Source organism: Salvia miltiorrhiza, chromosome 3 (genome assembly GCF_028751815.1).
Source record: "Salvia miltiorrhiza cultivar Shanhuang (shh) chromosome 3, IMPLAD_Smil_shh, whole genome shotgun sequence".
Classification (NCBI taxonomy): Eukaryota; Viridiplantae; Streptophyta; class Magnoliopsida; order Lamiales; family Lamiaceae; genus Salvia; species Salvia miltiorrhiza.
In genome coordinates this window covers 42,254,496-42,280,272 of record NC_080389.1, presented here as the reverse complement: position 1 = coordinate 42,280,272, position 25,777 = coordinate 42,254,496, and the positions used below count along the sequence as shown (strand labels likewise).

Below are 25,777 nucleotides of genomic sequence, written 5' to 3'. Positions count from 1 at the left end.
TGTGGAATTCGAAACTGAATTCAATTTTAATAGGCAGAAATGTTCAGAGAGATGGAAGCCATCAGAATCATAGTCCGGTGATTCAGAGAGAGATTCCTCCGATTCAGAGAGAGGGAGGCGCGGCGGCTCAGTTTCTGGCAGCAACCACGGCGCCGCTTCAGATACCGGCGACATCTACTCCGATTCAGAGAGAGGGAGGCGAGACACTTCAGTATCCGGCAGCAACCACGGCGCCGCTTCAGCTACCGGCGACATCTGCTCCGATTCAGAGAGAGGGAGACGAGCCGCTTCAGTATCCGGCAGCAACCACGGCGCCGCTTCAGATACCGGCGACATTTGCTCCGATTCAGAGAGAGAGAGGCGAGACACTTCAGTATCCGGCAGCAACCACGGCGCCGCTTCAGCTACCGGCGACATCTGCTCCGATTCAAAGAGAGGGAGACGAGCTGCTTCAGTATCCGGCAGCAACCACGGCGCCGCTTCAGATACCGACCTCGTTTTCTCCGATTCAGAGATAGGAAGGTGTGGCGGCTCGATTTCAGCCAGCAACCACGGCGCCAATTCACAGAGATCAGAGGCCGGGGTTTCCGGCACAATCGATTCAGTTTCAAAGGGATGATCCATGGAGTAACACAACAATGGTAGATTTAGGAAGAACAAGAGAGAGACAATGCAAAGAGAGACGATCCATGGAGTAACACAACAATCGATTCAGCTTCAGTTGGGATTGCTCTAATAATTTAGGGTTTGGTAGAGAGAGAGAGAGAGAGGTGACTGCGAAATGAATTGGAATTCTCTAGAATTCCATTTGAGAGAGAAAGACTAAATTAATAGACATAAATTTATTTTGCATTAATTAAGGATGAATACTTAAATCTATAATTAAGTAGGTTAAAAAATGAGAATGGATAATTAATGGCAAAAGGTAGTTATTTTAGATAAAGTAGGAGGGTAAAAGGGTACAAAAAGACAAATGGGGCTTTAATTCGTGGACAAATATTTAGAGGCAAATGGGGCTTTAATTCGCGGACGGAGGGAGTACATGATTTTCATTTTTTCTTATAAAATTATCGATTTTTTATTGTGTTTAGTTTTTCCATAGTTTTAAAATTCGTCCAAATTGAATGTAATTTGGCGCTTGTGTGGGTCATGTATGTGCTTACACATTTTCATCATTATGATATCGTTCATACCTAAATTTAGAGAAAAATTACGGCAAAATTTGAATTTTCAAATTTGTTTCCTCTCAAATGAAATAATTAAGGCGAAATTCATTGATGAGCTGTAGCATATTTTTTTTTTGGCCAACGATCTTACATTCACGGTGATGTTTTTCACGTATACGGTATGTCTTCTTCCTCATCTTAATTCATACAGTTTTGTAAATTTTAAGATATTTATTCAAATGGCTTCTACAAATTCTTTAATTTTCGGTTCTTTGTTTTGTCCACATTTTTTGCCTTGCTCCAGTCTAGAAATATTGAAATTTTTTGCCCTAATTAGCTTGAGAGAAAATAAATTTAAAAAATCGAATTTTACCCTAATTTCGCCTAAGTTTTGGTATGAATAATATCGCACTAATGGAACAAATGCCATCACATGCTCGCTACTACATAAGAGCTAAGTCAGATTCAATTTGGGCGAAATTTAAAATTATAAAAAAATTGAGCAATATTAAAAGTTGGTGATTTTAAACGAAAAATTCAAAAGTCATGTGCAAAGTGAAAGAGTGAGTAAAATTTATATATTTATATGCACTTTTCCTAATAATAATAATTATCATAAATATAAGATCTCTTGGTTCGGTTCGGGCACTAACCGATAGATTTTGGCGATATCGATATCGATCAGAGAATCAAAAATTTAAAATTTTAAGCACTTGATTGAAACAGACCATCTTGACACTGACCCGAATCGAAACCAATCAATTTAGCAGGTCCGGTCCAGTTCTTGCACTACCCTATTCATCGCTAAAGATGTCAATATAGTGGTAGGAGTTTGATGCCCAAGACCTGAGGTTTTGGGTTCGAGTCATCCGTCGTGCGGTCTTTGAATTTCTTCATTTACTTATGTAATTTATAAAAAAAAAAAAAATGTCAATCTAGCCCGAAACCCGTGGAATGGCTGAATAAATTGACAATCTGAGATGGTTAGGGTTGAAAATTTTCAGTCCTATAAAATTTAAGCTTGAATAGCTCGACAGTCAAATTAGGTCAATCTGAAAATAACCCGAAATCTATAGGGACATGACCCGAAAACAATGTGTTTGTGTGGTTATATGAAAATTTTATCGTTATTGATTTTCCGACTTCATTACTCTGCTTCTAAAAGTTATTACAATAAGATTTTTTTTTCGAATTGTAAAATATTGTTGATACAATATTCGAAAGTCACGCTCACCATTTCACTTCTATGTGTTTTTAACCTAACTAGTACGCTCGCCCGTGCAATGCACGGCGAACTTCAAAATTAAACGATATCGATATATATATATAGGGAGAGGGTCATGTGAGAATGTCATATTTTTGTGACACCTAAGAATTGATCCTAGCCCTTTATTTTGTGAATCTAATGGCTGTGAGATAATTACATGATGAGCCTATATATGAGGTGTTAAGGGTATTGTTGTATTTCATCCATTTTTATAATCCGTTACTTTCCTATAATCATGCTATCATGATATCTTTTATTTAAGGCAATTAAGATTTTATATATTTCACGTATAATTGTGTATATTTTTTTCATGTTTTACATTGGAACATTAAATGCAAATATTCGTCATCTGATTTTGTTAATAGCTCAATGTTTAATTATGCCATTATTCATATATATGTTGTTCGTGCGAATACAATGTCACATGAATATTGTCTTGTTCACATGAATATTGTCTTATTCAATGTATGTTGTTCATGCGAACATAATGTCACATTCATGTGTGTTGTTCATTAATGAACACATTGTTCATGTATGTTTTCACATGAATAAAACGAATGAACATTTATTCGATCATTACCTTAGTTTGTGGTTTGAAAAATTTTGACCTTAACTTTTATTCATGATTGTATTAAATTATGAACAAACATTTTTCAGTCAAGAACATGTTTTTTGTTCATGTATGTTTTTCATATATTCGACAATATATTATGTCATGTTTCGAATTTCATTCACTCATTGTGTTATTACAAATTTAGAACATGGCACATTATTTATAAAACCTTAAAAAAAATTACTTATCAAGTAATTGATATTGTTGAACAACGGTGCATAACCAAATTTTTGCACATATTTTTTCATAAGCATATGTAAGCAAAGTAGAACAATGAAAATGAATAAACTTCAATTTTAATTACCAAATGTAATCATGAGTCTGTGCTCTATTGAAATATGGCATAAAACATAATATTTGTTGAAAGTCTATAACTTGTTCATATTCCTGAATTGTCTCATCCAAGAAAGACATAGTTAGCATTGAAGTTACTACTCTTGCATAACTCGCGATAATGTGTAGATCTCCAACTCCCCAGTTTCATAGTTGAAATGATCAATTAAGTACCCAATAAATCATTCGTCCTGATATATCTCTAATGGTAATAATGTCGAATTCCATCCTCTTCACATACTCCTTCTGTGCATTGTTCATCAAAGACAGGTTGTCATAGTAAAAGACAACCATGAAAAAATCCATCACAGATTCAACCATTTAATATTCATATTAAAGTTCAAACATGAACAAAGCTAATTCATATTCACGATATACTCATAGTATATTCGAGATACGAACAAAATAATTTTATTTTCACACGCATTTTATTCATATCTGAATTTAGTCATGAACAAATACACCTCACATTCAAACCCATTATATTCATAGCATCACATGAACAACCAAATCTACACATGAACAACATCACTTATATTAACAATCACAATGTTCATATCCAGATTCACAATATTAACAACCCCAACACATAAGAATCCCAAATAGGATAATGTCGTATTGTTCAAAACGTTCAATGTTCATGAATAAAAACATTACCCTAACAAAACTAAATTAGCCTTGAACTTTGGATCCATGCATAGTTCACGATAATGCACATATGTGGACTACATGACATTTTCTTTGACACAGTTGTACTCACAAAATAGAATCGATGTACAAGGTTGTAATCTCATAGCTCTCTTCCACGTGAATCCAGATGTGGTCTTCATATTCAGGTGAATTGGTCAATGCTCTATAAGTTGAAAACTATACCTTCAATCTCGAATTCCAGTCGAACGAGGCAGATGACCATGAACAAGAAAGGTTGCTTCAATGGAGGTTTCTCTAATGGAGCCTAAAATGAGGAGACGTAAATGTGTAAAAAAAGTGATTGCATAGGATATTCAATGCGGGATTTGAGGGATCAATCTAATCATTTAATTCTCTTTCCATATTAGTTAGTTTTGAGGTTCCAAAATTACCCTTCTTAATTTTATTCGGCAGAAATACTATAAAAATGAGGCATATGTTAAGCTACAAGATTTTTAATTATAACCGTAGGATCTTCTAAAATTAATGGTGTAGGATGGTTCTTAGGTGTCACTAATTTTGAGATTCTCACTAGATACTAACCCTATATATATATATATATATATATATATATATATATATATATATAGGGTGTGGTTCTAGAGAGAACTACATTATTTGTGAGAACGGGAGAACCATCAAATCTAATGCATCCACTGTAAAAATTAATGCATTCGTTGTTAAAATTAATGCACTAAAAAAATTTAAAAAAAAATGCTCCCTTCAAGATTCGAACCCAGGATCATCCAACAAGATGATGCATCCACCGTAGATCTTGATGATCGAATGGCTGAAAATGGTTGTCCGGTCTTCTTTTATTTATGATTCTTTCTTGAACCTCTCCATATATATATATATATAAATAGAAAAAAGTGCAAAAAGAAATGTTAATTAGTAGTAGTTAATATCTCAAAATAAGATAAACATGGCTTAATATTGCTCGAAGATGCATCAACTAATTTCAGCATATAAGAGAAGCCTAGCTGATTAACCAATTCCTTTTCAAAAATAGGGTTAATAGTGTTTTATGTCCCAAACTTTCAGCGTTCTTACAAAATGTCTCCAATTTTTATTTTCTCCTAAAAAATCTCAAACTTTTAGTTTTTTCAATAAAATGTCTCGCTATACAAAATTCGATCACAAAAGGATGATAAAAACCCTGAACTTTCAGCATTTTTCAACACTGGTGGTTTCTAATATGATTTTCCAACAATGGTAGTCTCCAAAATGTTTCATTCGGCGAGATAAGTCATTTTTTATTCACCAGATTTTGTATAGCGGGACATTTTAAAGAAAAAACTAAAAGTTCGGAATTTTTTAGGGAAAAAAATGAAAGTTCGGGATATTTTATAAAAAACGCTGAAAGTTCGAGACATAAAACACTATTAACCCTAAAAAATATTATTTCACAAAAAAATTACCAACAATAAATAGATATATAGTAGAAAATAATTCTCTACTATGCCCTCTCTTATCATGTCTTTTGAACCTTTATCTTTTACCGTTTTCCTTGCTATACAAATTTCCATACAAATTTTTGACAAAGTAATATATTCAAATATAAATCTTCTAGCAAAAAAGAGGCAAGATCGAGTATGTAACATCAATTTTAGCTTAAGAAAAATCTTTAACTATCAGTTATTTAACCTTTTAACAATTGTTGTAACTACATTAATAACATGTAATGTCGGGACTCAAGCAATTCATGCTCCAATATCACTTGATAGTCCAGTGACAATGGCGAATGGATCAGAATCGTCAATTCATCAAGTATATCTAAGCATCCAACAAATTTAAATTGAAATAAAACATGATAAGCACAACTCTCTATATCACTAACAAATGTCAAGATTTCTACTGTAATATGAAAAATGCAAAAACATTCTTCTTCATGTTGGTAAGATCTCTTAAAACAATGTAGAATATTTTTCAATAATGATTTGTCTTGAGTTTGAGTAGCCATAGTTGGTTGTCGCCCCATGCCTACACACAGGATAAATGAGTTAACAAACTAAATAATTTGATCAATATTATAGAAACTAATTTTATAGGTATCATCCTATCGAAATGCTTCATCAAAATTCTTTTAAAAACTGAAGTACAATACTTGACGAACCTATTAAAAAATCAGATACATAGAGTATTGTTCTTTGACAATAAGTAACATAAAAACTGAATGTCACTAACGAAAATACATGAATGAAGAAAGCAAAAGAGAATTGCGATTTAATAAATCTGTTATTATCTACTAAAACATAGCACACAAAAAGGGAAATATTGAGATTGACTACGAATGATGTCATAGTGATATTGGGCAAATGACATACTTGAGAAAATCACTTAGGGATGTGTTGAGGCGTGCAATGTGATACACACAATGCCAAAAATTTATCTCTTTGCCAACACAACCTTTGATTACCATCATATTTCTCTCCCTACCCTTACTCTTCCACTTGCCAGTTGCACATTCCTTTAAAATGATAGAAAATTGGAAATCATGAATACAACCTATGGAAATTGATTATTAGTCTCTTTTCATAAAAGAAGGGCAGATGTGAGAACATAATTAGAGAGAAAAAGCAAAGAATGGAAGAGGATGTATGATTCTTCACCCAAGCTTACCTTGCCAACAAAATCACTATTATTTATCGAGGAGCATATGTGCCTGCACTCTTCTTCGTCGAGCTTCCTGGTGGAGGTAAATTTTTCACAAGTATACGATTTTGGTCAGTGTCGCGACTCAAAATTTTGTTAGCTACTTCTGCTGGTAAATAAGTCCTCACCAAAGAAATTCACGAAATTTATACTCTCTCTTCTTCTTCTTTATTATGACAACTTAAAAGATTATGGGCACTAAACTAACTCGTGCATACCAATTGGGGAGGCATTGCAGGAATTTAGAAAATAACCCATTTGAGGAAGTTTCTAGGGAGTAGGGACGGCCAAACGTGGGTTTGACCAATTTATTGCATTTGAAAGTTGTTTTAGAAAGTATAAAAATTAAAATTTGAAAAATAACTTAGTGGGTGATATGAAAGAACTGACATGATACTTCGGTTACAATATTTGAGCGACATGATGAACTGCAGAAAAAGGCGCCAAAATAGTTCCGTTAGAACTGTTGTTTCATAGTATAAGATATAAGATATAAGATATAAGATATAGATATAGATTTATTTACAGAATTGTCACAAACTGTGTTTTGATATAATAGATAGATATTTAAGATAAACAGTCATGTGTAAAAATTTGAAAATTATAATCATTCAAAAAAAAATGTGCATCATTAAAGGGGTTCTTGGGTAGTCTCTACTCCATTAAAGCCTCTTCCCCACATTGAGGTTCACTATTTCCGGGCTCTCTAATTTTATTTTCTATTTTGTCTTTAATCTAAATGTATTTTTAATTAAATTAAACATTGATTCTAACAATAAAAATTACATTAAAATTAAAAGGGGTAATGCATGGTTGAAAAATACACATGGTTTTTCCATTTATGATTTATATCTATCACATTTTAATTTTACCAAGAAATATATTAATTTATAATTTATTCGCAATTGTCCCACGGATTGTAAGTTCGCCCAAATCAAATCTGATGTGGTAGCCGAAATTATCAAATCACACACACACACACTCTCTCTCTCTCTCTCTCTCTCTCTTTCTCTCTCACACACACACACACACACAAGTCGTCGTTGGAAGTCACCAAGTTTCGTTCTTCTTCCCTTTCCCCTTGTCTCTTTTTGCCGCCTATAGGCTTTGTTGTCATGCTCGGCTCAGATGAAGTCGTTGTGTAGCACCCATCGAAGCCCTTCAAACGCTTGGAAGAGTGGACATCCTCGTTTGGTGGACGTGAATCTTTGATCATCACTCATGCCGCTCCCCCAATTGGTTCATAAATGAACTCTCAAACCTTGACGTCCTTTTGGACTCGTTGAAAGTGCAATTTGATTTGCTTAACGTCACGTGAAATTATGTTGGGAGGTCGTTGCTCGTTGTATTTTCTTGAGATTTCCCCCAATAGATGAGAGCCTTTTAATCGGCTCCCTTGACCGCGATTAGCGTCGCCTCGACCCACAATGTGCGAATGAGCTCGCGTTGCTTGATTGCCTTTGGGATGACGAGTATCTCGACGACTTCATCGTCTCGAACAATTTTTATTGTAAGAAAAAAAATAATCATTAATTATTTGATCAAATAATTATTATTGTAAGAAAAATAATCATTATCGTACAAAAAAATAATCATTGAAACATTACATTTCTTTAACGGCTTGCTCAGTCTACCTGTCCAGCCCCCATCTCACACCCAGACCTGCCCGATTCATGCCCGACCCACTCAATCCACTCTTCAACCCGTCTCACACATATATTTGGTCTCACACAAGAAGAACTCTTAATTTATATTTCCTGTGTCCCACGAATCTTGAGTCACTTTTTTTCGGCACGAGAATTAAGGAGTTGTAGATTAGTGTTTTAAGTGTGTAGTATAAAAGTGATAAAGTAGGAGAGAGAATGTAATAAAGTGATAAAAGTAAGAGATAGAATGTAATTAAAAAATCTTATCTTTTATCTAATTCTTACTCCTATATTTAAAAATGACTCAAAATTTTTGGAACGCCTGAAAAAGTAAAGTGACTTAAAATTTGTGGGACGGATCAAGTACATGAGAATAGTTAAAATAGAACTAGTGTTTTACCCGTGCGATGCACGGAATTACATATGTTGTTAAAATTTGGTTTTGCTTAACTAATTTTTAAAAAGAAATATGAATATTTTTTTGTTGAAAGTTATTAAAATTAAAATAAAGATATAAAATAATAAAAAATATCATAACTTATTTTAAAATTCATCCATTTACGTAAAAGTTCATAGGATGTCTATACCTGATTAAGTAAGACATCGAACAAAATAAGCATTTTATTGTAACATTCTGAAAGATATTTTTGTATAATCTCTAAAATAAATGATTTTAAAAATATTTTATTATACAATTGTTATACCAATTATGTTACTACTAAAATATATTTAAGACTAACATTTTAAATTACTTAAAAATAAAGGTGAAAATAATAATACATGAAAAGACAATTGCAAACCTGACATCTTATTATTATAAATTTTGGAACACTTCTTTATATACAACATTTGTAGAATTAATAATCTACTTTGTCTTCATTACATATCAAGATTTTCAGACTCCTTCGACTTGTAACTCCAGAAATAGCTACATAAAACTGACTGTGACTAAAAACAGGCCTATTAAAAAATAAACCCACATGAGAGAGTGGTTGACCTTGACTTTTGTTTATAGTCATTGCATAAGAAACAATAATAGGGAACTGCTGCCGTTGAAACTTGAGCGGTAGTTTTGGATCAACTGGTATCAGTGTCATCCTGCATTATGGTCTGTGAGAACTTTCCCTTCCAAAATAAAATAGCCCCATATTTAATTCATTGCAGATCTGGCATTATTTGGTTGCAATTTTTTTACTAAAGACCACATGGTCGGCATGTTTGAGATTAGAGAAATGATGAATATCAAAAGAAGAAGTGAGTATAAGTAAAAATTTCACACAAAAAGTTAGTTTATATAGGCCACGGGGATACACATTTGATGAGAGATATATATGAAACTTATATATTTAATATATTATATTGAATGAGATGCTTTGATAATGGAGTTGATTTTGGTTTGACGATAATAAAAAGTTGTTACATTTTTTGGAGATATATATGAAATGTTGCCAAATTACATATTTCACACTATCACCTCTCTCTCTCTTAGATCTGACGTCATGCATGCCTGAGATAGGGCTTCTTCTTCGTCTCCTTTGTTTAGCTGTAAAGATGATACAAAAATCCCATTAATCATGCATACCAATCAATACCTTACTCTACTTAATATGTATTTCATAATTTCGTTGATAGTTGATTGGTATATTGGTATTTTGATTTGTTAGACAAAACATAGAAACATAATCAATGTGGGTCATGATTTATGGAGATATGATTGGATGATCTATTGTGTCGTGTTTAGCATTAGTAAGAATATTATTATTATTATTATTATTATTATTATTATTATTATTATTATTATTATTATTATTCATACTTTGCAAAAATCACAACAAAAAATTAACAGCCACCTTATATAGCCCTTCTTTTGTTTATCTCCACAAGATTTAATTGAAAATAATTAGAAATCAATCTATGAGATAGCGTGTAAATCAAAAATAATTTATATGAAATATTGCTACGAGTTCGTAAATAATTTTTTATTCTCTTGAATTCAAAAACAATCTATAGTCTAAAATTGCATGTAAATCAAAAAGAATATTCACTTTTGCAAATGACTACAAGATCCCATGCAATTTATATGTATTTATATTTTGAATTTTATTTATTGGATGAATATTTCTCACAAAAGATTTAATTGAAATTAGTGATCTACAAATTTTTACATATAAATTTCATATATAGATGATGGGAATAAATGTCGTTCAATTAAATGTAGATTTAATTACATTTAATTAAGAATATAAATATATAAATATATAAATATATATATATATATATATATATATATATATATATATAAATTAGTCAACTTTCCAAATATAGATCAACTTTCTAACAATAAATTGAGTAAAAGGGTGGGAAATTTTTTTGGCTAGATGGACTAGTTTTATATATGTATAGATGAGCTTGGGCTTCATTTCGGACCCTTTGGACTAATAATTCAGACACCTTTAAAATAGAAAAGAAAATAGAAAACACAAACCATTCAAGATTCTTCAGCTTAACCACCGGAGACGGGCTGAAGCACCGGAAGAGATGGCGGTGAGGCAGAGAGCGGTGGCGCTACCCACACTAATGCGGGCGCTTCGGAAAGAGGCGCCGCCGAGGCACCACACGGCGTTGCCGTCGCTTAGAAGAACCTTCTCTCTCTACGATCAGATCAATCTTATCACTGAAGTCCCTGAAGACCAGCTCCGTTTCCAAGAGTACTCAATTTTCTTCTCACCGATTCTCTTTCCTTTTCTCATTAATGTTTTAATTGTTTCATTTCTCTGCTAATTTCAATTGATTATCGTTCTTTTCTAATTTAAAAATCTCAGTGGAATTGGTATTATGCAAGTCAATTTCCGATGTTGGGGAATAAACCCTAAAAATCTCGAAGATGATTTTCAACTTTTCGCTCTTCGAGAGAGTATCTCTTCGTGACCTGTCATTTCTATTTTCCTTTGTTGAATATAGCATTAAAATGGAGGTTTTTTATTTTTATTTTTTATTATTAGTATTAAATTTATCTAAATAAGGAGTCTTTATTAATATGAGTGTTTCAGTGTTTGCGTATACAAATGTTCATAGGTACATTCATGACATGTCGATTCTTTATGTGAATATGTTGGAATAGCTGCATTAGGAGTGCATTATATTTCTTGCTACTTAGAAATTAGCATGTGATACCGCAACAATTTATTGAGAATACATTTCAACTCAATATATACACATATTTTGTGAGAATGGGCGTGAAAGCTTGTTCATTTTATTTTTTCACTATTCAGATTTTCCATGTTTTAGTTCACTCATACAGTGAATGCACGATTTTAAATCTATTGGACTTTTAAGCTGATACCTCTTCTACCCACATGGAATGGAATAATCAGAGTGACATCTCATAAAATTTGGCAAAAGAGTTTATGTTCATCCGTTGATTATTTACTTCGAGGCTGGTTTTCCACATGATAGAATTTTAAGCATACTGACTCGTGAGTCCGAGTCGTGACACTACTGATACTTGGAATTTCTTAGTGTGTACTTGTATTCGTCTTACTTTCAATATTATGTTCATGACGTTTATGTGAATAATAACTCTGCTGAACATGCTGTTGAATGTTTCCTGTATTAACTTGTTCCAGCCTTTATGCTCTTCTTTTGACAGGTTTGACAACACAGGGTTCAAAGTAAATGGAGTTAGGTATGAAGGTAGCATACTTTGCGTAGGAAATTTATTAATGTCTTGGACACCCAAGAAGTTCTCGGATATCACTGCTGAAAGGTACTTGGATATGAGACATCATTTGATTCCTGCTTGCACTGATTTATTCTGTACGTAAAGAAAGAGAAAAGCTTATTCTCAAATCTCTGCTACTGTTGGTTTGAGAGGATAGTCTATTTAGGCTTCGTTGGCCAGATTTTGTTTGGAGCTTTTAAATCACATGGTTGGTCAAGAACCCAATTAGGAGATAAACTACAAATTTTCATTTGCACTATTTTGGGGATGAGAAATAAGTGCGAGAAGACATTTGGCTTCAACAAGTTCTTCTCAGCATATTGCACATATTGTTAATAATTTCTAAAGGTGGACACTTCAGGGATTTCTTCTAAGGGTAAAACTCAAATTGGAGAAGAATACGGCCCCTGGGTTCCTTTCATTTTAAATTCTTCAAGAACAGAACAAACCAGTTTACCTTAAAATATTGTGTATGCTTTATTGATTCTTGAGAATCAAAAGCAAGGAAAGGTTTGGAATGCTTCTAATTCTCCATTCCCAGTTTATGCTTAAAGTTCTGCTAACAAATTTAGACATTAGTCGTTTCCCACAAAATATGCGTTTGGGCACCTTGATAATTGAAACTGAAGTTTGTGATAATCATTTGGTGAATTTTATGTAACATCTCTATATGTGATTCAGTACAGTGTAGAATCTATAGCTTGAAGTGAACAATAATAATTGAAAAATAAAGATGTCTGAATCTTTGCCTGTGAAATATATTGACTTCAAACTTCAAATGTAGATTTGTAGACTATTTTGGCAACTATTTTCTGCCATGCTTCCGTGCTAAGTTGAATCCTTCATGTTTGAACTCAATAGGCAAGCTATCTTATTGAAGCTTCTTTAGCTAATGCATCAAGCAAATAACTCTATGGAAGTTTGTTCAATTCAAGTTTCTTACTCAGTTAACTTTACCTGCAAAATATCTTTCAGAGATAACTTCTTATGTTATTCTGTTTTCATCATTTTTTGCAGCTTGTCTATTTTTAAGACTGTGCGGCCCATACCGGGTAAGAAGTTTAATTATATTCTTCTGAAGTGTTGGCAGCCAATCTCTTACTTAAACTGATTGAGAGAGGAAAATACTCTAATTTTGAAGGCCCAAATCTTTCTTATATAGATAGACACTAAATTAAGATGAGTAGACTAAATGGTGATAATGTTTCTGATCTTTATGCCCAATGTGAACAGAAGGAGTACCATCCAGAATAGTCAGTAACTCAAATAAACATTCTATTTCATTAAAGCTAGAGAAAAAAGCTTATGCAGACATGATCCTTTTGTTTGGTGTATATAGGGTGTTTGATTTGATGTAAGCCCGCTTATGTCTATTATTTTAAATATGTGTTGATCTTTCAAGTGCATCTTCTAATCGCTGAACCATCAGAGCTGCTTGTTCTAGCATGCTGGAATATCATGGCAGAATAACCTCAGTGATTTACAAAAATGTTCATTGAACGATTTAACCTATGCAGGAATTGCAAAACTATCCTCGTTAGATTATACTTGACTCGGTGTTTCTGTAAATTTTGATTTTTTTCTTTACCTGTATTTGTTTTGGCTTGGTTAACTAAGTAATACTTCTGAGTAAATTGTAATTGGCTAAATTTCATTAAGTACTCGTCTTTCTTTGTTTATGTTTTGAACTCATGTTGTGCATGTGGTGTAGCATCTAATACAAATAAGAAGATTTCAGAGCTAGATGTATACACTGTTTCTGTCACTTTATGTTATTTTTGTCGATAGCTGAATCCAGACTGTGGTGACCTCAGAAATCTTAGTTCTTGGCTGTGGGAGGTATATTCAACCAGTAAATCCTGAACTTCGTAGCTTCATTCGTTCGACTGGCATGAAACTAGAAGTAGTTGACTCCGTAAGTTCCTTATACCTCTCTCTCATCACAAAACATGTGTTCTGCTTGACTTGGTGAAAAAATTATGTTTTAATTCCTTGATTGTCATTGCATGCTATATATTATAGGCTTGATTCTCAGTTTCCCAAGAGTCTTTCCTCTTACTTGATCGATCCAGTAGGGATGACTTTAATCAACTTGATCATCGTTTAACCTAGTCCAATTCCATACATCTTGATAAATTATGTGACTTTTAATCAAACTGTGGCCATGGTTTCTTAATCAAACTTTTCGTGGTTGCTGAAAACATTGGTTGGAATGATAATTTATTGTTGTTTTTGGTGTATTGTAGAGAAATGCAGCCTCTACTTACAATATATTGAACGAAGATAGCAGAATAGTAGCTGCGGCGCTTATCCCATACGGCCAAGAATGATGAACCTGGCTGTAATGATTTCACTTTTGAATGAGTGTTTGTATTTATAGCCGGCTAAGCTGCCTTCTCAATACCAATACTGGTTTTCTACTTTTGGCTGAATCTTAGATTTTAAAATAAATTGCGTAGACTATATTCCTCCTTAAGTTTATCTGGTAGACAAAATATGAAATATAAAACATGTATAAGCTTTACCTAAGCCGACAACAAACATGAAAATACAATGTAAAGGAAGGTAAGTATAAACGAGTATGGGCAATCACAAAAGTGAGGTTTGGCCGTCGGAATCTGTGTTTAGTAAAAGGTCAGTGAATGTATGCGAACTCCGGCGATGATAGGTGGGGTTATCTTTGGGCGGAAGATGGGCGTCCTTGTTCATGAAGTGAAATCCCATAATATACCTGTATTCCCCCGTCCCAACACACCGCGCGCAGTAAGCAAGGCCACTGCCGCCGCAGCTCCTGCACCTGATTATCATGTCAACATTTACATTCACAACCAACATTTGGGTTTTTCTCATATTGGAAGCTTACCATTTGGGCCATTCTCCTTTAGGGAGCATTGTCATTTCCATCTCATTTGTCCTCCCTGTGCCAAGAGGAAGCTAATTTGAAGATGATTGGCGTAAGATTGTTTGGTTTGAAAAGAGATGAAGGATGTACCTCTTCCATTGCAGTTGTAGCAATCAACTCTACCACTTCCTCTGCAAACAACACAAGCTGGAACCGGCGCTGCTATGCGCTCCTTCCGAACATTCGACTACAACACTTATTAAAGGATAATTAGGAGAAAGCCAAGTTTATGGAGAATAGCTACCAAAACAAACCATCATCTTCTGCATATCTCTAAACACAAACAATTTGAATATGAACCTCTAAAAAAAGAAATGAGATACTAGCTCCAAACACATCCCAAATCGTCGTTACTAATCGAAAACCTAAAATTGCTCCGTAATAAATTAAGCCGGCTTGATAAAGGGGTTCCTACTTTTCTGCTACTAATTCTCCGTTATCTAATCAATTAATTAAGTGATGATAACTGCGAAACATTGAGGAAATACATGCCTCGGTTCTGACGATCCAAGTAGGCTTCGAAACCGAGAGGAAAGGCCTCGCCAACCTTGGCCGCGGCGGCGGTGGCTTCTGATTCTCTGGAGCTGGTGCACCGTTTCCCGCAGTCGTGGCTTCCGATCTGACGGCGGATAACGATGCTGTCATCACCACCGCCATTGTTTGCTACTCCTTAGTCCTTATCCTACGTAAGCATTTCTATCGATTGCTTTTTACTTCAGTTTTTGTTTATTGTAAATCGCACTCCTCTAAATAAAGTCGTGTATCGAAACAAGCTAAAAAAACATTACTTTAGATTTTAACAACTAAGCTTCAATTTTTTTGGGTCACTATCTCATTTTACTTGCAGCAAATTATGGTGTAATTGTAATAGTAGTAGATGTTGAATGGATTGAATTATATCTACTGCGTTGGTGCTGTGCTGAATCATTTGGTGCAACTTAGATTGCACAAATGTTGTTTATTGATGAATCAGAATATTCAATCATAAATTTTATTACTTCATCTTATCAAACATACTACATCTTGGTGGAAAGTCTTAGCTAATGATTTCATGCTCTGGATAATGATTAGTTAATGCTGCAGCTTTGGTACGCCGTTGAAACCGTGAGATCTCATGGAGTATTCCTTGATCAATTTGGAGAAGAATGAATTCTCTCTTTCCAGTAGCTTAGCCGGCGAGTCGTACTCTGCTATTCTCCCTGATCATGGAAAGATTAGTGTTAGAGATTGATGCAGATAATGATGAAGCAGAATTTGGTATGTTTATTTAGACTTGTGTTGTTACCATCACTCAGCACCAAGACGAGATCACTGTCTATAACTGTGTGGATTCTGTGAGCTATTGTGACTACTGTCCTATCTTCAAATTCTTGACTAATGATCTTCTGTATTGCCCCGTCAGTCGCTGAGTCGACTGATGCAGTCGCCTCATCCAGAACGAGGATGCTGCTTTTCTTTAGCAGAGCTCTTCCGAGACAAAACAGCTGCCTCTGCCCGACGCTCCAGTTCTCTCCATTCTCAACGACTGGGGAGACCATGTACGCGTGTCAGCAGATTTCAAGGTTAAAAAATGAATGTAGAAATGTGTCCAAAAACTAACCTGCAGTTTCCAGCTTGTCTGGCTTTTGACGCACTATATCTCCGAGTTGGCATTTATCCAAGGCCTGCAGAGAAGCCGGTGAAGGAACTTACTAATAAGGTTTTGATCTTGTTGTAGTAACATATAATGATTTCGTTTATGTTGGCAACATTTTGAGTGTAGGATTTCTACCTCCCAGATTTCATTGTCGGAGTGTTGCTCTAACGGGTCAAGATTGCCTCGGACAGTTCCCTCGAACATGGTTGGATCCTGTGGAATGATACTGAGCCTTGATCTAAGATCATGAAGGCCTATCTTAGATATGTCCACATCATCAATGACAATGCTGCCTTCTCTTGCTTCCACAACGCGGAAAATGGCCTGTATGAGGGTCGATTTACCACTGCCCGTCCTTCCCACAACTCCCACTTTCTTCCTCCCAGGGAAAGTGCAGCTGATGTTTTTCAACACAGATGGGAGATGCTCAGCATAGCGTATCTGCACCCACATATTCAATGTATACTTTGTTACAAGCAACGGAAACAAGAAATACACACCGAGTTAGTTAGTTAGTTAGCCACCTGCAAATTTGTGAAGCAAATAGTTCCAAAATCCGGCCAGTTTGATGGAGGCCTGCTGTCTTCTATAACCAGTGGGGCTTCACTTGTGAGATTCGAATACTGAAGAATCCGCTCAACTGATATCATTTTGTTTTCTGCATTGCATATATTCCATATGACTGAAGCTTGTTGAACATTCAAATTTATACCATAGGTGACTGCGAGCCCTGCAATGCCTGTGAAAAGACAAGTGGTTGGTAAGGTTTCTGCCTCAGCTGAAATTGTTGATATATGATCTGATTAATGAGTTGCCATACTTGGATTGATGACCCCTTCAGGGAGAGTAACCAGCAAAACTAGTGAGAAGGCGAATACGAAATTGGCCAACTGGTTCAGTCTGAAAGAAAGCCATTCCATGGCAGATACATTATGAAACCACGGTCTTGAATGGTTGTCGATGAGGCAGAGGTTAGCATCAGTGAAGCGCTCCTGCTGGTCGAAAGCACGGATTGTTGCTGCTCCAGTGAGTGATTCTGCAAAATGATGAAGGATCGGAGTTCTTTCAATTCCTGCTAGACGCGCTAGCTCTCTTGCTGTTGGTATGTAATATCTCTGAGAATCACAAGCAAAATAGTTTACAGATTGGCAGATATATGCAAAAATGAAGCACATTTTGAATGGCATACCTGGTACCAGATGCAGATTGCCGTTACTGGAATGAAGATGACAAAAACTTCCCATGCAACTTGTGACATGACGGCTATAGTTCCGAGCAGCTGAATTATTGAGAACGCGCACCAACCTAATTTGTTCGCCATTTCCAAGTCTAACACGCTTTGATCTGTGGAAACCTGTTCACAGTAGTGATTTTTGTCATGAGAGAGAGTTATCAAGTTTTTCGGTTTTTCTGTCAAAAGTTGGGATTTGCTTACTCGATTTAGGATTCTTCCTGTAGGGGTTGAGTCGAAGAACGCCATTGGAGCGCGGAGAACACTGTTAAGCATGTTGCTGAAGAGCTTTTCTGCTGTGTGCAGACCTGCTATGGCGACTAAAGAAGCGCGAAGTAGCACACAGAATGCACTTCCAACAGCAAGAAGTGTGTACACCAGCAGTATGAAGTTCATCCCGTCGACTAGCTCATCATCTCCTGTTGGACAAGCCCAAGCCATCCAGTAGTTGCTAAGCACCTGCAGCACTTGGAATGATGATTGTGCAAGGATGATGATTGGAACTAATGCGCCGCCTTTCAAAGTTGTCAAGTAAGCCATGTAGACTTCTCTCCCAATGCTTCCTTTCTCTCTCTCTTCATCCTGCACCAGCCTTCCTTCTCTCTCTGTTATCTCGATGTCTAGATTGTGCTCTGAATCTTGCTTAGTATGAGGAAATTCTTGATTCATGATGGCATCTGCATCTAACTCATTCTCCACTGCTGCAAACTCGGAGGTCCTACTCGAGCTTTCCATGGTCATAACTGATTCTAGAGCATCGCTGTGCGCACCAACTAAAACTTCAAACCCGATGTTTTGCTTTAATAGTTCATCAAACGTCCCAGATTGTGCTATTTTCCCATTTTGCATCACCTGTCAAAACATGATTTATGATTTAACACTGTTCAACTCAGAACTGCTAGCTGACACATAAAAGGCTTGCCCATATACAAATCAACCAAAGTTGTAAACTATATACTTATTAGTATAAAGAGTATGCTTGGTTAGAGAGGAAATGATGATCTCTTCCATGCTTCATTTGAACAGAATATCATAAAAAGAATGTCTCCTCACGACATACCAGAATGAGGTCGGCTGCAGGAAGGAACTCTACTTGGTGAGTAACATAAAGTATAGTTTTGTCCTTGAGAATTCCCATCAAGCAATCCTGAAAGGTAAAGTAGCAATTGGATTAATTCCAAGAGAGAATACTATTGCATCAATGTGGTTATTCAACAACAAAAAAAAACCTTAAAGAGTTGTGAGCCGGTGTGAGCATCCACAGCGCTGAAAGGATCATCAAGAAGATAGATTTCAGCATCCTGGTAGACGGCACGTGCAATCTGTATTCTCTGCTTCTGGCCACCGCTCATATTGATGCCTCTCTCACCTATTTCTGTCAAGTCTCCAGCAGCAAAGAGCTCAAAATCCTTTATCAGAGCACAAGCTTCAATTGTTCTGTTGTACTTATCACTTTCATATGGCTTCCCAAAGAGTATATTCTCTCTGACATCGCCCGTTAATATCCATGGAGACTGAGGAACATAGGCCTTTTCACCGCTGACCTTCACCGTCCCTGATAGTTTGTGCATCTCACCAAGTATGCATGAAAGCAAACTTGATTTCCCTGATCCAACGGTGCCACATATGGCCACCTTCATTCCCTTTTTCACCTTCAACTGTATATGATTGAGAATCGGAGTCCCTCCTTGTTCCATGTCCCAGCTGAATACTCCTCCATCAATCTCCACATGAAGCTCTGTCTCATTGTTTGCAATGAATTCAACAGCACCTGGCTTGATCTCATCTTCCTGCAGGTAGGAAGAAATTCTATCTACAGACACTTTTCCCTGTGCAATCACATTGAGCAAATCAGGCAGATTGAAAATAGGATCTTGAAGCATTCTGAAGGTAGCCAAAGCCGACAAGACTCTTCCAGCAGTGAGTGGAATTCCCATCAATACACATCCACCAAAAGTGATGACCGAGATGAAAGTTGGCGAACCCCAGAAGATGAAGGCGGTTAATGCAGAAAGCCTAAGTGACTTCCACAGCCAGTTATGCTCTATCTTTCTCAAGTCTATAAGCTTCAGAAGATAATGACTGTCCCATGCTTGCAGTTTGAGAGTCTTCATGTGTCTAAGAACTTCTGATGTGGACTTCATCCGGTTGTCTTTGGCATCCATGATCTTCGTTTGGTATCTTTTCTGGATTCTTGTCAAAGGGATGTTTCCAGCCATCACTATCAGAGTTGCAGCCAACCCGACTAGAGCTCCGTTTCCAAGATTGATATGGAGAATGAAGATTGCTAGGGAGATTTGTACTGGAAGCATCCATACTGTATTCAAGTACCATATGAAGTCTGTGATCCTTTGTACATCAACGCTCATGTAATTGATGATCTCCCCACTGCTTCGGCTCTGACGCGACTGGCTTGACAAGATGAGGCCCTTTTTGTATATCTGAGAGATCAAAGCAGCTCTCAGGCGAAGGCCAAGCTGTCGGGCTCCGAAAATCCACTGCCTCTGTGCTATCGTCTCCACCAGCTTTGCTCCGAGGAAGCCTAATGCAAGAAGGTACCCACTTCCAAGACTCCTGAATTTCTTCTCATTCAGGAATTCTACAAAGTAATTGATAAGGTAAGGTCCTACATAAGATGCTCCTGCATTAGTAATGGCAAAAAGTGCATTGATGGCTGCTTTCTTCCTAGCAAAAATGTACATTGCCTTGTAGAGAGATGGTATATCACTCCCATCTCTTTCCTTCACACGCTTGAGGCACTGATCGAAGTCCTGGGATAGAAAAGCTGCAGAATCCTTAATATCAACATCTGGGACTTCATCTGGATCAAGGGGCTTCTTGAATCCAAACTCAAACAATGGATTAAGCCATGAGAATGTGACAAGCTGGATGAAGGTGGCCTTTCCGTAAGGATTGTCTCTCTTCACTTCTGAAGTCTTATCAGCTTTGCCATTCAGAAGGGGGGCAGTGATATCGTCCTCTGTTGTGCTAAAGGTTGCACCCGTCTTACCTCGGATGGATAGAATGAGCAGACATACAGAAGCTGCAAGATTGATCATATCACCATATTCTTGCACCCCAAGTTGATTATGGTCTGTTACTAGGCAATGAGCATCAATCATCACACGAACAAGAGATAAAAGAAAGCTAGATGTCCACCAGAATCTCAAGATCCATGGGAACTTGAGACGCTTCCTGCTTCGTATTCTATACAGTACAAACAATGTGATTGCCCATGATATCACCTGCATTATCCTTGATGAAAGAACTGAGACTTCTGATCCACACTGGCTTTGTTGCCACGTCAGCAATGTCACAACTTGAGTACTAAGCATTAAGATGGAACAGATGATGCTGACTTTGTAGGAGAAGCCATATCTGCCATCCGTTGGGTATTTTTCTACATCTCTTGGATTCTTTCTTCCTTTGCGGAAAAAATCTAAATTTTTTCTTATGCAGTAAAGCAACAAAATCACCAAGAACCCGAGTTGCATGATGATATTGGCATCTTCCCAGTGGCAGGGGGAGATCATCTCTGGCCATGCTACTTGAAATCGTAGAAACCTTAAATCTGCTGAAGATCGTGAATGAATAATGGGTTATCCACAGATCAAAATCTTTCAGGTACTTGTTACAACTATTCAAACTCCTTTCTGGCTAAGTTTTTCAATGCTTCATCTTTTGTGTGCTGTACCAATTGCTATATTTATTAGAGTTTTCATGATTACTACGATAAGTTGCTAATTGTTTACAGTGCTAGAATTGATTTTATTATCCTTTCCTTTTAAACTGCTGTGTACATAGAAGTTGAATCAGATTCCTAACAACTAAAGCCCCAATTTGAGCCTCAACCATTATAAAAATATGAAGCAACTACAGTGAAAATCATGATAAAATCTAAAGAAAATGACAAAAAAGATTACTTTATCTGAGTTTTGTTTTCACCCCTCTGAATCAGCACATGAATACTTCTGTTATTTTTCTCTCTCTTTCTTGATTAAATTATGTGGGATGCCCTACAAGATTTTGTTTTACTTCTTGGATTTTTATGACTTATGAGGTTCCCAGAGCAACCCATCAATTTATTTATTTACATTTTTACTACTTTCACCACCCTACATCTTGAAGAGCTTGATTGAACAAGCATTTCCAAGAATAGCAAAAAGGGGCTCAATTCTTGCCATATGAGTATGATGTGCTAGAACATGTTTGGTGCAAGAACAAGAACCCTTGTCCAATTCTTTATGTTCTCTTCTTGGTAAAAAAAATCTTAATCAAACATATGACACGATATTTGTACTGGAGCTACTCCACACAACCTTCATCTTCTCTTTTTTGTATTTTTAGACAAAACTTTATTAGAACAGTGCGTGTAAAATGGATACAATTGCGGCATCATCATCACAAACATAGAAAATTAATGTAATATATAGGATTTGATGTGCTGTCATGTAATGTTTTGAAAGTCATTGTCTGAACCATCATGATAATAGTCTATTTATATTCTCTAACAGAAGAATCCAAAGAGGGAAAACATTTACAGTAATATCATAATGAGGTGAGTCTTCTTATAGGATTACTTTATTTAAACATCATGGACTTAAGTCTAGAAAAAATTACACCCCGAGGGGGAAAATAATAATAATAATAATAATAATAATAATAAATAAAAACCTATTAGAAATGAAGTTTCTGCAAATTTGCTCCTCATAAGAGCTTCAATAGGAAGATGAAATAACAAATAGATGTGTTGCAGAGAGTTAAAATCCATGTAAACAACTCATCATAAGTAAATATTCCAGAATCCATCTGAGTCTTGAATGGAAATTTTCCTCTCATGTATTTACTTGATGATGGTTCAGAATATTCATGTTTCAGATGAAACAGAAAGGATTTGCTTAAACAAGAATGAGGTTTAGGCGATGAACATAAATTTACATCCATAAAGTCGTCACCATAAACTAAAATGAGAAAACACACACACAGAAACACACTTTTCTCCTTCACAGTGTGTGCAGCGTGCATGCATGTTTTGGACGTTGAGAAAGTAATAAGGAGACTTACTTGATGTACTGCTGAAAATTTGTTCATTCACCACCATTTCTTTCTCTCTGGGTTTTCTCGTATTTAATATTATTATTTTTTTTTATTTTTTCCTCCTCCCTTGTGTTGTGTCTGGTGAAGAGAGTTAGAAGTGAATGCAAAATCTGTGGTTGAGAAATAAGAAGGTACCTTTTTGTATTGTCTTTGTTTTGAATTTAGTGTGTGAGAGTAAAAACAAAGTGCAGAGCAAACCGCCTCTCTCGTGTGGAAAAGAGACGTGAATTATTGTCGGTATGTAAACGGCGAAGACAGTGATATGTGAGAGGAGGAGAAGAGAGAAGAGAGAAGAGAAAGTCGGAGATCCAAACACCACCAAAATCCCTCTTTACTTATATATACTTAATTCTATGTCTTCCATTGCGCGTGTCTTGGAATGTTGTCTTCATCACGTGCAGAAAGGGCAAAAAAATATAAAAAAATGTCATTTTTTGTGTTAAATTTAAAAAATAAATATGATGACAAGTAGCTAATTTGTTCCTTTCATTCTGATTTAGCGACTGTAAAAAAATTTCGGCCGTGTCGATCCGTCTTACTAAATTAACTTTCGACCAACTGTGTGAATCTTATAGCTCTCTATTCAGATTTATATATAGCTAAAGAGGTATGCATCTCGATCCAAAAAAATAAAATATAATAGAAGATATATGCGTGTGTGTGTGTGTGAAGATCCAAAAACCTAAAGAAGTATATCTGTTCTGTTGGAGGAGTTGTTTTCCATGTCGTTTGTTACAATTGGTGACAGGTATGCAAATTACTATGACATCAAAATAATATTTTAAGTTTACTTTGTACGTCTTTATTTTCAAAAATATAATTTTTTCAATTTCACCTTCTTTTTTTTTATGGAATAAGAATCAAAGTAAAACTAGCTTGAATGATAGAAATATAATGACCGATATTCCAAAGTTTGAATCAATCAAAGTGAACAAGAGATTGGAGGTCTTACTATTTTTATGTATCAAGGCTAATCCTCCAATGTAAACGCCCCTTAATTATTAATCTTTGCGATGAACATAATGCGATTACTATTCTTTTACTATTACCTAGTAGTAAATCACCAATGCGATCCACAGAGAATATCGATATCGGATAACATGCACTAGATATATAAACACTTTATACTTATTAATCTAATTTAATAATAATATGTAAAAAAAAATCATCTTGCAACATAATATAAAATATATATTTTATTTGATATATATATATATATATATATATATATATATAGTACACACATATTTTTGAATTTGTAAGTTTCATATATATAAATACTAATAGAGCCGACTTTTGAGATAGCTATATTGAGCAATGAAACTCAATATTTGGCCATTCATTTGAAAAACACAACATTTGGCAATTTTTTGCAATTTTGGACCGTATTGCCCTTAATTTAAGTGGCCCGGATCGAGTTTGGCGCGCGGGGTTCGGGTGATACTTTTGGCACTAATATTATAATATATGCTAAAAGTACCAACGGAAAGCAAAACAAAAAATACTAAGTAATTTGGTACTTTTGGCACTAATGTTATAATTTGTGCCAAAAGTACCAAATTATTTAGAATAAATGAGAATATAGTGTCAAAAGTACCAACAGAAATAAATAAATAAATAATTTAAAAAAATCAAATAATTTGGTACTTTTGGCACAAATGACAATATTAGTGCCAAAAATGTCAAATTATTTGGTATTTTTTTGTTCTAAGTAATTTGATACTTTTGACATAAATTATAACATTAGTGTCAAAAATACCACGCGAATTCGCGCCCCATCCCAATCTGATCCGTCCAAATTAAAGACAATAGAGTCTGAAATTGCAAAAAATATTACGTCTATTGATTCAACAAAATTGGTTGAACAAAATCTTTTACCAAATTGGTTGAACAAAAAAAGGACATATTCCCTAAAAAAAAGGACATATTCATAGAGAGAAGATAGTTCACATAATCACATTATACATTACGTCTATTGATTAAAAAAATTTAACTATTTATAGATTATAGATTAGTCCAATTAATATGATTAATTAGGATATTAGAGCATTCATTTCATTATATAACGGCAACCTTTTTTTTTTTTTGGAGGGGGCAACCTTTTTTATTGGTATGCTTTCATATTTATGTTTTGATGTAAATGTAAATTGATTGAATGATTATATTATATAAGGAAAATAACAGTTATACATTTTCCTAATTCAGAATAGATTATATAAATAATAGATTTCTAGATAAATCATGGAATTTGGAAAAATGAAAAAAAAAAAATGAAGAAGAAGAAGAAGTATGGAGATGCCAGATAGGAGTGAGAATTGTTGTAGGCTCTCCAATGTGTAATGCTATATATAATAGATAGAAGATACTCTCTTCGTCCCTGAAATAATTTCATCTTTTTCCATTTTGGGACGTCCCTCAAATAAGTTCCTCTTTCTTTCTTTCTATTTTTGGACAACTACCACACCACTAATAATACTTTATTTATTCTTACTTTTCACTTTTTCACCACTCCCAATACTAATTATAACATTTTTTCACCTTTTCAACACTCCCAATACTAATTAAGTATAACATATTTTTCTCTACTATCAATACACTTTACCATTTTCCTTAAAACCAGTGTCGTCCCCAAAGAGGAACTTATTTTGGGGACGGAAGGAGTAGATGTTTTGTTTTAATTAATTAATATTTATTTAAATTTGAATTTAATTATGGGGCAATAAATTCTTATTATAGATTACTAAATCTTAATTGCGGATTACTAAATCCAATTAATCATTAAATCTTTATTATGAAATAATAAAAATGATTACTAAAATT

The 25,777-nt window shown here is 35.1% G+C and overlaps 3 protein-coding genes and 1 long non-coding RNA gene across 5 annotated transcripts; 2 read left to right on the top strand and 2 right to left on the bottom strand.

Annotated features, from left to right (window-relative positions):
* Positions 1–10,775: 10,775 nt before the first annotated feature.
* Positions 10,776–14,567, top strand: LOC131015850 (uncharacterized). The gene is made up of 5 exons (XM_057944293.1): positions 10,776–11,078; positions 12,020–12,136; positions 13,109–13,143; positions 13,906–14,006; positions 14,338–14,567. Exons 1-5 carry the CDS (start codon positions 10,909–10,911, stop codon positions 14,419–14,421), a joined length of 507 nt encoding a protein of 168 aa, XP_057800276.1. The 5' UTR covers positions 10,776–10,908; the 3' UTR covers positions 14,422–14,567.
* Positions 14,531–15,755, bottom strand: LOC131015848 (uncharacterized). Of its 2 annotated transcripts, none has more exons than XM_057944290.1 (4): positions 15,486–15,755; positions 15,084–15,180; positions 14,955–15,009; positions 14,531–14,888 (listed from the first exon to the last, which is right to left on the bottom strand). In XM_057944290.1, the coding sequence occupies exons 1-4, from the start codon at positions 15,648–15,650 to the stop codon at positions 14,681–14,683; spliced, it is 525 nt and encodes a 174-aa protein (XP_057800273.1). In that variant the 5' UTR covers positions 15,651–15,755; the 3' UTR covers positions 14,531–14,680. The 2 variants fall into 2 exon arrangements, with proteins under 2 accessions (XP_057800273.1, XP_057800274.1); XM_057944291.1 differs by having other exon boundaries at positions 14,531–14,882; positions 15,486–15,717.
* Positions 15,756–15,936: 181 nt separating this feature from the next.
* LOC131015845 (putative ABC transporter C family member 15) lies at positions 15,937–23,127 on the bottom strand. Its single transcript, XM_057944288.1, has 11 exons — positions 22,925–23,127; positions 19,090–21,431; positions 18,921–19,007; positions 18,065–18,712; positions 17,819–17,983; positions 17,450–17,744; positions 17,154–17,368; positions 16,765–17,070; positions 16,594–16,657; positions 16,279–16,518; positions 15,937–16,192 (listed from the first exon to the last, which is right to left on the bottom strand). Exons 1-11 carry the CDS (start codon positions 22,959–22,961, stop codon positions 16,065–16,067), a joined length of 4,527 nt encoding a protein of 1,508 aa, XP_057800271.1. The 5' UTR covers positions 22,962–23,127; the 3' UTR covers positions 15,937–16,064.
* Positions 21,111–23,401, top strand: LOC131015851 (uncharacterized). The gene is made up of 3 exons (XR_009098702.1): positions 21,111–21,252; positions 21,320–21,484; positions 23,123–23,401. It is a non-coding gene; the product is annotated as an uncharacterized LOC131015851 (long non-coding RNA).
* The last annotated feature ends 2,376 nt before the right edge of the window (positions 23,402–25,777 follow it).

Coding starts and splice junctions, on each gene's coding strand:
- LOC131015850 (XM_057944293.1), top strand. CDS start 10,909: ATGGCGGTGAGGCAGAGAGCGGTGGCGCTACCCACACTAATGCGGGCG. Junction 13,144..13,905: donor GACTGTGCGGCCCATACCGG/GTAAGAAGTTTA, acceptor TGGTGACCTCAG/AAATCTTAGTTCTTGGCTGT. Junction 14,007..14,337: donor AACTAGAAGTAGTTGACTCC/GTAAGTTCCTTA, acceptor GGTGTATTGTAG/AGAAATGCAGCCTCTACTTA.
- LOC131015845 (XM_057944288.1), bottom strand. CDS start 22,961: ATGGTGGTGAATGAACAAATTTTCAGCAGTACATCAA. Junction 21,432..22,924: donor AATTTTCAGCAGTACATCAA/GTAAGTCTCCTT, acceptor GATCTTCAGCAG/ATTTAAGGTTTCTACGATTT. Junction 17,071..17,153: donor TTTGCTTCACAAATTTGCAG/GTGGCTAACTAA, acceptor ATGTGGGTGCAG/ATACGCTATGCTGAGCATCT.
- LOC131015848 (XM_057944290.1), bottom strand. CDS start 15,650: ATGGCGGTGGTGATGACAGCATCGTTATCCGCCGTCAGATCGGAAGCC. Junction 15,181..15,485: donor CTTGGATCGTCAGAACCGAG/GCATGTATTTCC, acceptor TAAGTGTTGTAG/TCGAATGTTCGGAAGGAGCG. Junction 15,010..15,083: donor CTACAACTGCAATGGAAGAG/GTACATCCTTCA, acceptor CTCTTGGCACAG/GGAGGACAAATGAGATGGAA.